Here is a 12192-nt window from a genome sequence, read left to right as displayed (position 1 = left end):
AACATGCTGCACATCATTTCTGTCCTACAAAATATGAAAACTCTATCTCTAAATATAAATAAATAAAGACTGGATTCCCTCAGGTGCTGTCTTGAATTCTATTTTATTCAACAACTATATCAATGACCTGATTGATAATTTGGAAAGTACTCTTAGGATCAAGACTGCTTTGTTTACCGATGATCTGATACTGTAAGCTAGTGAACCAAAGAATTCCCAAGACAAATTAAACAATACTCTTAAAGAGGCTTTAAGACAAGTTTAGTAGATGGTACAGATCTGAGATTATCTGTCAGTTTTTCACATTAAACAGATACTCTTTTGAGCCTAACCTTGGGTCTTTGAACTACAGAGAACAGACAACAAAATGTACTTAAGCTGTGTTCTTGATTCTAAGCTGACATGACAGTCATGTTGATTATGTTGGTATAAAAGTTTTTTTTTCCCTTTAAAAAAAAAGAAGAGAAAAGTTTGGCTGGATTCAAGTTGGGATGCAGCCGAGATATTCTGAACAACATTCATAGGCTATTCATACAATCCATCTATAGCGACTGTATTAAGTTACAAGTTTTAATCTCTGCTACCCCTAATATTATCCAAAAGGTTGATAATATTTAAAACCAGGCTTTCCGTATTATTACAGGCACTGTAAAGGGAACTTCTTTTCTGAATATAAAAAATCAGGCTAAAAATTCTCCAGTTAGTAGCATAATTGAAAAAGTTGCAGTTCTTTTCTGTGAAAAGATGCACCAGCTACAAAACAGACTTTTCTGGAGGAACAATAAGGTTAATGCTAAAAGAATCTGAAAAATCGAAAAGGTTTTAACCAAAATGCACATTTTGCAGCCACTGATTTAGAGTTTTACTGCAGTCCACATATTCTCATTGGCCCCATTTCACCCTTAAATTATGAAGATCTTTCAGTCCACTTAAATCTCCATATGTTGGTGTGTATGAGACATGTGTACACTACAGGTAAAGGTAATTGCTGCATCAACTATTTAAAATAGATATTTGAGAGATTCATGGTTACATGTCTATATGGATGGTTCCATGTCCTATGGTGAAAAAGGAGCAGATGCCAGTTTTTTTTTTTTAAATTTTTTTTTTAACCTACTTTCCCTTGAAACAACTAGTGCTCCAATCGTCATCATGAGAGCTGTTATCCTATCTTCTCTTTAATCTCTTGCTAACAGACAATATTCAAATAATATCTACATTTAAGAGTGCAGAAATTTAGCAAAATTATTACATGTCTCTTTCTAGTTGATTATAGGTCACTGTGGGTCCTGGTAATAAAGCTTGCGGGCAAAAAAAAAAAAATTATTCTACATAAAAAAAATAAACATGCTTCTAAATTCAAGAATAGAGGAATGTGTAACTATGTGAGACATGGGCTTCACAGGTAGAAGTAATGCAGGATATTCTTGATTTTTTTCCAAGAAGTGAAGCTGTGGTACTCTCTCCTCCTTTTACGTGTTAGCACTATTTACATGCTTACTTGTGCTGTCTTAAAAAATACGCTACCTCCAACATCTTATCATAAATTGAAAGCAAAGAGAATAAGGTTTTTGCCGAACAAATATTTCCATAGAATTCATAAAGGTAATTGCTGTAAATGAAATTAAAATGTCACAGTTAACAGTTGTCTAACAAATGTCCTTGTTAACAGTTTTGTAGAAATACAATATTTTGTTGAATGGGTTTCTTAACTCAAAAGAATTTAAAAAAAATTAAATAGTGAATAATATTATTTACCTATTATTAAAACATGTATCATCAGAAAGAAGAATTTAGAATCTTTATGAAATAAGACAATTTTATTAAGAATGTAATCATACCAGCAGCCAAGGTTTGTAATAAGAGGTGTTCAGGCTCTGCTGAAGACAATGACATTAGAGCATCCAATTGTTCTTGTATTAGAGGCTGAAGCAAAATATCCGTTACGGCAGCATTGTTTTCACTTACAGTGTGTAAACACTGGGCTGAAAAAGAAAAATTTTCATCTTATATATTCCAGTATTTTAAAGTTAGACTGTATCAAAATAAAACTAAGTTAATCTGATTTCCATATCAGTTCTTTATTCCTCAAAATTATCATCTAATTAATATAAATAAAAATATTTAAACATAACTACACTGGTGTCCAAAATTAAAGTCACAAACATAAAATTTATGAAAATTGAGGAACATGCTAGCATGAAATTTAGGACAGAAATATTTGATAATGACAGAAAGAATAGAATAAAGTAACAATAAAGAAAAGATTTCACTGAAAATATCACGATTAAAATCTTTTCTTTATTGCTATTTTCTTATATTTTTTCTACCATTGCAATATGTTTCTGCACTAAAATTCGTGGGACTCCAGTGAATAGTTTTTCAGTTTTCACAAATTTCATATTTGTAACATTATTTTTGGAAACCAATGCATAAGTGTTTATTTTGCAATAATTTATTAGTTTCTCTTTAATTATACCACCTAAATGCTTAAAAAAAAATTCTTGTTAACACCAGTTTGATATCTTAAACATAATTGGCAAACAAAACTTTATTAAACAATAAAAATATGCTGAAAATGTAAAATGTTAGGCAAAAGGAAGAGTTTAATTCACTTTATCAAAGGAAGATTAATAATTTAAAACAAGTTGTTTCACTGTAATTTTAAATTTTAAAATTAAAATTTTTAATCTAGATACAAAATTTAAACAAAAAATCATTATATCAATTAAATGAACTAGTTGCATTATATGGGTTTATTACTTTATAAAAGCAGACTAAAAACAATAAAATAATGGCAAGGTATATTTAATGAAACAAAACATCATTTCTTACCAACAGCAATAGGTATTTTTATATTAAAATTTTCAATGGTAAGGCAAGGTAATAAAATTGAAATTAGATTCCTGTCGTTGAATACTGTAACAGCTGTACTACTATTTTCACTAAAAAAAAAAAAAAAGACAATTAGGACAAGTGTTATTTTTATTGCTAAAATCAGAAATGTTTTAATAAATAATTTTGAATTTTACCATAAAGTCCATAATAAATTGCAAGCTTCTGAAAAGATTTCTGATTTAGTGTCAATTCTATTTTCTGATGATTTTATGGAAGTCCAGGGTTCTTTATACTAAAAAAGCACAAAAAAGAAATGTGACAGATAAAATTAGAATTGAAAAATAAATAAATAAATAATAAAACAATACAATTTGCTATGTTAGAAGGACTTAAAGGCAAAATGAGTACATTACTTTAAATTGAAAGAACATGAGTAAAATTAAAACACATCTATGATTTCAAATACTGTAAGGATTTAACTAACAGTTCGAATGTTATATGTTAGCATGATTTTAAATTTTTTGAACAAATAAATGGAGTAAGGAAAGTTGTTATCTTTCATATTTTTACAAGTGGATTATTCTTAGCAGCAATCATATAGGACAGTATGCAGTCCCTACTTGAAAACATTTTTAAAAATAAGCAAACAAAAACTCTACTGAACTATATATATATATATATATATATCAAAAAGAAAAATTAAAATCCCTGAAAATGTTATGCTCAATTGGCAAATTCTGCACGAGAGGATATTATGTTCATAAATAACGCGAAAGAAATAATAATAAAAATACATCTTTGAAATGCAGGTAAATTGTGAATTTAATATGAAATGTCAAGCATAATAGTTTTTCAAATAGCCTCATATCATCAACGTATCAAAAAGTGTTTACTCAAATTCGAAATTTGCACGTCGTAATAACATCATATAATATTAAAAAAAAAAAAAAAAAAAAANAAAAAAAAAAAAAAAAAAAAAAAAAAAAAAAAAAAAAAAATCGGAATTAGAAGAACTAAGCGGAAAGAGCCGAAAAATTATAAATAACCGAAGAAACTATCACATAACGACGTGAAATTGCGATGGAATCGTCGTATGACTAACGCGTCCAAAAGAAGCGAATCGAAAGAACATATGCGAATGGCTGAAAAAAAAAACGCAAAGAAATCATCATGGAATCGAACTACGATCAAACGCAATTTTTTAATAAACCGTTAAGAAATAGTTGTTACTCAAATTTGATATTCGATTGTAATAGTACCATCGTAATAATTAAAAATATCAAAACTTCATAAACAACGAGGGATTGGCTGAAAAAACTATCGAAAAACGGCGTGGATTTAGGATGGAATTGAGCACTTCAAAAAATAATAAATCAAATTTTAAACTCGTGCGTCCGAATTCGCACTTTAAAAAAATCAAGTGGAAAGGGTCGAAAAAACTGTCATATAACAACTTGAAATAACTATGAAATCATCGCGAATCGAAGGTGTCAAAAAGTCATAACTTAAATTTTAAAAAAAATTATAAAATATAACTTTCGCAGGGCGCGTAGCCAAACCTTTCAACTGAAAATAAGCAACTTTTAAGTACTTTTTAAGCAATTAAAAAATATTTGTAAGCACAATATATATTAACAAAATGCAAAATAATTTCAAAGACTTTACAAGATCATGATAAAATAACTAGTTCCTGACAAGGAACGCTTTTCTTGATTATATTAGCCATAATAAAATGATCAAGAGATTTTTCGATTCGATATCAGAAGGTGGAAAATGAAGCCTGAAATTAAGAATATCTTGCAAAATGCAGCCGAGTTGCACATGAGAGAGCAAGAATCTCACCGAACCCAGCTCAATAGACGTACATGCGGACTCGCAAGTATTTTATCAAACATGTAAAACGATTAGAGCTTTCACACATTACCGATCGACGGTATGCCGAAATGAATTGTGAAAACGTTGAATAGAACAATGTGAAAAGCACGCTTTTGCATAATACATGGCGGAAATCGACATGGTAAAGAAAAGAATCTCATTTTCAAAAAGGGAAAATTAAGCACTTTTTAAAAACATCTAATGAAAAAAGCACCTAAGGTGCACTTTAAGGTAAGAAAAAAGCACCTAAAAGCAATTTTAGTGATATAAAATTAAGCACTTTTAATGTTCGTGCCAACCCTGTTCTAATAGTATAATGCTTGCCTTAAAACCGATTTTCTTCCCGCTATTATTTATAAACTGCTAGAAATATTAAGAGCAATCCAAAGCAACAGCAGCAAGGGAGGGAGAAAAAAAAAAGAGACCTGTTTTTGGAGTGTTAGCAAATGGAAAACATAGACTAGTGGTAAGATAGAGTATGTTTAGAGAAGCGATTTTAGATGCTAATTCTATATTTACAATATCTAATCGAATGGGAATGGTTGCTTTATATTTTCATTCCTTTTCCAAGTCCAGTTCAACCTCTCGGGGGAATTTCGATTTGGAGGGATATTAAATTGTGGGATAAAAAGGGGGAAAAGAGGAGAAGAGCATTTATTTGACAGTTTATAAGCGTTTTTTATATCTAGTATTTGTGGAAGGGGTTGCAGGGTAAATGATCGCCAAAAAGAATACGGATTTAGAAGGAAGACATTCGGAACTTGAGACGAAATCCTGAAAATATACTAACAGAATTTGATTTTTAAAAAGAAATTTTGGATAAAATACTTCAAGCACAAAATAAATAAATAAAAAATAAATTAATAAAATGAAAAAACGTATTAATTAATTTTATCTGAAGCGAATCTAGAAGTTATATTATTTTACTCAATTTTGAAATTCTACTTTTCCAATTGATATACACATATTGGAAAAGTAGAATTGCACATATTGCAGTAGACACTGCACACATTAAAGTAACTTTCTGCATAAATAAGTTAAGTTACTTTAATATGTGCAATGAAACTTGCAGGGGTCTGTCCAGACATTTTGTAAAGGGTTCTATTTTTGTAAAATTGTGAAAAAATTATTCGTAATTTGTGAATATAAAATAAACGTTAAGTCACATTCTTCCTGCTTTTATGAATTTGTGCAAATAGGGTGGTCCTGTTATTGCAAAAACTTTTTCAATGAGTTTTTAAATTGTAGATACATACAAGATTATGCTCAACACTGTAAAATTATAATTTAAAAAAAAAAAAAAAAAAATCAAAAATAAACAGCAATTGCTGCTCCTAAATTAGAGACGTAACATATAAAAATTTTGTATTTAGTTTATACTGCTGAACACAGAATATTCATTTCGGACGAATAATGGAAGAAGCGTCTGCCGAAGACAAAACTTAAATCCTTTACATCCATCTTTTTTTTCCCCCTGGGAAGGGTTTTTATTCGATTACCAAAACAATAATGAAGATAAACAAATTTGTGAACGGTTCGATTAAAAGAACAATTCTTTTGTAAAGGGTCCGTTTTTAAGTTAAAATATTTTGTGAAGGGTCCGTTTTTACGAAAAGATATTTCGTAAAGATATTCGTGTTAAACGGACCCAAATTTCTTCTAAACAGACCCCTGACTTGGAATAAAGGAGATAAAAATACTGAATGAAAACAATATGCCGCTTGCACTTAATGAGCTTTTATCTCAACTTTTAGCATTGTTGCAAATGTCAATAAATGTAATGGATGTTTTTGTAACTTTTAATATTATCATCAACATGCCAGAAATATTTTAGTGCACGCTAATAATATTCTTTGTTTTAGCACATGTTTCCAAGTTGGATTTATTTTTAAAAAAAACTTAAAAAAAAGAAGAAGAAAAAAAAAGACTCCGACTTAGAGAAAAGAAATAAATTGATGCAATATTAAAGTTAAATAAATGACTAATTATTCTCAAAATACAATTTATTGCATTCTTCAAAGTGGATTACGTTTCTTTACAGTAAGCATTATCTTATTACAAAGAAACTTCTTTTCCTCCTTTTTTCTTAAAGTATTTTATTTTTATTAACACGACTAGATATAAAGGCACTTAATGTTCCATTCCGTAACTATAAATCTGATCCAGAATCAAGTATCAGAACAAGCTTGCTTTTGTGGAAGCATTGAGTGGAATTAACCAACTAACCCGTATTCTAGAACAAAAAGAGGAAAACTCCAAAAATATTCCACAATTAATTCGATGGCAATGATTTTTGAATCTAGGAATATTTTGCGTTAAAAGTGTGGGATGGGGCAGGCTTGGAGCAATGAACGAATTAATCAGACATCATCGTTATTCCAACCACGCTCGTCGAAAGTCACTATAATGATTAGCTAAATTAAGCTGGGAGCAATATAAGAATTGATGAGACATCGTCACTTTTCAAAAATTTCGACAAATATTAACAAAATTAAGCCTGTAGCAATTTATGAAACCAGCCATCGCTACTATTCTAATTACGATCATGAAAAAATTTCTATATTGCATAAAACCTGTAGCACAACATTTAATGCAAAATTTACTTATGACATTCAAGCTCATACTAATTAATTAATAAGATATTCCACAATACCGATTGTTGTTTCAAAATATAACAAGAGCATGGTCTTGAATTGGCAAATCAATGTAAATAGTTAAGTCATGACGACACAGTTTTGTCATGGGAGGTCTATAGTTACCATGATAAACAAATAAAGTAGCAACCACAGTCAAGAAACACGGGGCATTTTGTAAATTAATCAATAACGCAAGAGCTTTTAAATATTATTATTATTTCGTCAAAATTTATTTTTGAATTTAGGTAATTGAAGATCGGGAGAAACGGAAAAAAATAAATAAATCAGATGACTGTTAAGAATTAACTAGAAGTTTCAGGATTCAAACAAAGAATTTGTCTCGTGCAATTATCAAAAACTTTTAAAATATTACACGCATTTCGAAATACATTTTTACATTAAACAGGGTGCGTAACCAAATTTTTTTAAAAAAAATAAGGACCTTTCAAGCACTTAAAAATATTTTTAAGCACTTCAAAAAAATTCATAATTTAGCAGAGTGGGCAAGTTTTTGACATTTTACGGTTTTAACCGTCAAGTCAAAAAAAAAAAAAAACTTTTGTCAGAGTGTTCGACAATTGTCAAAAATCATGAAATTTTGAATCATGTAAAACGAATGGCGTTTTCATACGCTACGGGCAGACGGTACGCCGAAATAGATTGGAGTTGAATTAATCGTGAAAATGTTGAATAGAACAATATGAAAAGTGTCTTTTTGCATAATTCACGGCGAAATTCATCATGGTAAAGGAAAAATATCATTTTAGAAAAGGGAAAATTAAACACTTTTTAAAAACATCCAATGAAAAAAGCACCTTTAAGGGCCTTTAAAAAAACGAAAATAAGCACCTTTAAGCACTTTTTAAAAATGCTACGCACCCTGTGTAAAACGAATGGCGTTTTCATACGCTACGGACAGACGGTAAGCCGAAATAGATTAGAGTTGAATTAATTGTGAAAACGTTGAATAGAACAATGTGAAAAGTGTCTTTTTGCATAATTTATGGCGAAATTCATCATGGTAAAGGAAAAATATCATTTTAGAAAAGGGAAAATTAAGCACTTTTTAAAAACATCCAATGAAAAAAGCACCTTTAAGGGCTTTTAAAAACGAAAATGAGAACCTTTAAGCACTTTTTAAAAACGCTACGCACCCTGTTACAGCTATTATTTACTAAAATTAATAAGCAAACGATAAAAACCATCAATCAAAAAATATTATAACTTTCGATCGGCAAGCACAGAAAAAGCGATAAGTAGCCAAAAATTTGGGAGCCTCACCCATATCGCATTGCAGAAACCGACATTTTGCTTTTCTTCTCAATTTAATGGATTCGAAAGGAAAATAAAAATGTATATACACACACATTTTGGTATGCGGAGAAAGTAAGGTCCAAGGTAGGGGGAATAGCGCAAAGGGAAGGGCAGAAAGGACACACATCTGCGGTTCCCAGAACGAACCCGAGTGCGTTTTAAAATTCAGTCCCTTGGGATCTAAAAAACACAGCTTGCTTCTCCAACACCGAATCTCACTTTCAACTACTTTAACTCAGTTGGAGATGAGTGCGAATCCTGTAAAGCTGTTTTTCCATCGTCCCTCTTCCATAAATATATGTTTATAATGTGAAAGTTGGGTATGAAATTTAAATGCGTTCGCAAAGAAAATTTTTTACATCGCAAGATGAAGAAAAAAAGAATGCTCATAGTTTTTGTTGCTGTTGCATTTATTAGAATAATTAGCAACCATTTTAAGTATTGTTATAAGATTGGAATGTTTAAATTAGAAAATAGTATAGTCCTAAGTTCCGTTTTGTGGGATTTATTAAAAAAGAATGATTTAATAATCTACGAATAATTTTCGTAGAAAATTGGTTGGCGATATAAAATTGATGATCGTTTTTTTAAAAACGTTTTCTGTAAAAAATAAATGTAACTATACTTGAATATTTTCACAGGGTGCGTAGCCAAATTATTCAACAAAAAATAAGTACCTTTTAAGAAAAAATCTCATTTTAGAAAAGAGAAAATTAAGCACTTTTTAAAAACACCCAAATGAAAAAACCACCTTTAAAGGCTTTTAAAAAACAAAACTCAAAAATAAGCACCTTTAAGGACTTTTTAAAAACGCTACGCACCGTGTTTCATTAAGAAAATTTGTCTTAAAGTCAGGCCAGATGAGGATAAGCAACCCCTTGACCTGAACCTACGAACCCCTTGACCTAAACGAAATCGAAGACCAAAAGAGGAAATTAATGTAGTTTCCTAATTTGCACGATTTGCAAATTATTGTATATTAATAGTTTACTAACTGTCCTTCGAATGCTCTGTTGTCATATAAAACGATGCTTTTTATCGAATAACTGTTTTGAATTGATTATGACCTGGTTTTCCTGAACCTCAGTCCTCAAGAAATGAATCTGTCGGAAAATTACTCTAAGAACAAAGAAAACCAGGCTTAATCTGCTGATTTCATTTAATAAAATTACAATGAAAAGAGTTCACAATTTATGTAAGTTTTTTGTTGTGGAATAAAGAATATGTAATAGGACTTATTATTAAGACAGTTTCACACATAGAAGTACTTTCTTAAGTTCAAAGTCCGCCTAAACTATTGTAAAACTTGTTTTTCCTAATGACGGTTTACTTTTCTGTGATACTACTTTCACTGCATGAAGAGTTACAAAGCAGAAAAAAAGAACTTTACACTTAACCCACACTGTTAAAGGTAAGGGAACAGCATTCCCTCATGAACTTAATGACATTTAAAATATCACCCATAAAAGTAATAATAAAATACCATACATGTTTCCGAAAATACTTTCGAACTTTTAACTTTTCAGGAGTGGAAGTCCCCTTCAAAAAGAAAAAAAAAAAACCGTTTCAATATCAGAATTTGGAAACTATGCAGATTTATTATAATTAAGTGAACACAGTTTCTTTCTAACTAATATTCATTATTTAAACTTAAAATATTTTTGTTTCGAAGAATTTGTGAACGATTCGTGTTCCGAATTAAAAGTAAAAAAAAAAAAACCTTCTGCAGTAGTTTGAAATGTATTTATTTCATAACAAGTAGAAAGTTAGTAATTGTATAGTAATTACAGGTAATTGGAAGTTAGTAATTTATAGGTACTGCAGGCACATTGCGTGAGGACTAAGTAAATTAGTAGAAATCGTAATACACAGAAAACTATCACTTATTTTTTTTAATACGTAAGTTGTATATAAATATGCAAAAAGGATTAAACAGAACAATGATCATTATTTATATAACATCCGACTTTCACAGCAAGTCAACTAAATTAAAACGAACATTCCAAACTTCACAAAAGTTCATAAGTTTTAGAGAGAGATATTACGAACTTATTTATTGAAAACACAAATTAACTAACAGGCTAATTTCTTTTTAACAATATCTTTTCTTTGTAATTATTCAATCGCTATAATATAAATCAGTCATAGTAAAGGTTGACATAAAGACGAGAACAAATTAGAGGCTTTAAAAATTAAAAGTAAACTAATTACGTATGAAATAAACCGATTAAACAAACACGAAAAAATTCTAGGAAATGACCTTATATACGCATTAAAAAAAAGTTCTGTTATTATTAGCATTATAAAATATCATTTTCCATCGGGTTAGACTTGCAACAGATTGTAATACTTAGTTAAGTTATCGTTCTATTTTCAAAAATTTTCGAATGAAAGTCATAAATCGGTTTACTAATAGCACTCATTATTTTGAACTTTTAGCAAAATGTTTCGAATTTGCTTAATTTCCAAGGAAAATACAAAAAAAGGAATATGACAAATGAGATACAGGAATCCCTTTTTCTTCACCATTAACGCTTCCTTTTCAAACGTTCCAGTTAGATAAACACTACATTCAAACGACTATAACTTTTCTCGATTCAGGCATTGCACGTCGATTTAAGGACAAAGAGAATATTCCCAGTTGCCTTTGTCGGAAACGAATTCTAACTATCCCGCAAGATCCTGGTGGTTTAATAGGCCGACCCATCATCCTAACTAACATTCTTTTCCTGATGAAAACAAAAGATATCATCAAAACCTTTACCTTACAGCGAAATACTTAAGCAAACACAGAAGAAAAAAAAGAAGAGAGAAGTTCTGAAGATGTCGTAGTTAAAATTTGTAGCCAGTAAAAGCAAATCTCAAGGGAGGGCACCTCTCTAATACTTTCAAAGGCTAAGAAAACACCGTCAATCAATGGGTTTTGCGCCTATGTATGCACAGGCTGGGGCGCAATAGAAGGCATACATATAAATCTTTAATGGCTGTTCGCCTCTTGGGGGTTCTTTTCATTTGCATGAAGGCCGCCCCTTCTTTCCTTGGTAATCCGGTGCGCCCCTGTGCAAAAGGTCTCGGAGCTCATTTCATCTTTTCTCCCATCAGGCGCACATATACCCCTTTTTCTTTTTCTTCCATCTTTTTCTCCCTTCTTTTCATCCAATTGGAAAAGATAGAAAGAGGGAGAGCACACGCGCGCGACTTTAATTTGTGTGTGCTGGGCTTTAATGCCCACAGCTTGTCTCCGGGGACCGGACCGGGCTCATTAAACCCGGGGTCTCTGCGGCCCATACTTTTCTCGTTATTCTTCATTGTCACACACTCTAAACGCGAAAGAGAAAAGGACTTTTATACATACATAAATACATAGGGTTTGAGAAGGAGGGAAGGAAGAAAAAAAAAAAGGAAAACTAGATGGAAAGAAGGGGGTTGAAAAGTCTGAAAAATCCCTCCCAAAAGAAGATACGAAGGAGGCGGCTGGTATTCTCCGGGGAATCGCTCGGGACCGCGCAGTCATCATCGAAATAACGGA

The 12192-nt window shown here is 30.8% G+C and overlaps 1 protein-coding gene and 1 long non-coding RNA gene across 2 annotated transcripts in view; one reads left to right on the top strand and one right to left on the bottom strand.

The window, feature by feature from the left end:
* LOC107442406 (HEAT repeat-containing protein 3) overlaps window positions 1-12192 on the bottom strand; it is a gene marked incomplete in the record, with an annotated part of 56662 nt that overhangs the window by 11638 nt on the left and 32832 nt on the right. The window contains 3 exon segments of the mRNA XM_016055968.4: window positions 1842-1985; window positions 2836-2945; window positions 3033-3130. Coding sequence (XP_015911454.3) covers window positions 1842-1985; window positions 2836-2945; window positions 3033-3130 — 352 coding nt within the window.
* Window positions 7850-9838, top strand: LOC139425352 (uncharacterized). Its single transcript, XR_011636562.1, has 3 exons — window positions 7850-7994; window positions 8293-9305; window positions 9595-9838. It is a non-coding gene; the product is annotated as an uncharacterized lncRNA (long non-coding RNA).

This window comes from Parasteatoda tepidariorum, chromosome 4 (genome assembly GCF_043381705.1).
Source record: "Parasteatoda tepidariorum isolate YZ-2023 chromosome 4, CAS_Ptep_4.0, whole genome shotgun sequence".
Taxonomy (NCBI): domain Eukaryota; kingdom Metazoa; phylum Arthropoda; class Arachnida; order Araneae; family Theridiidae; genus Parasteatoda; species Parasteatoda tepidariorum.
This window is presented reverse-complemented; position numbering and strand designations above follow the sequence as displayed.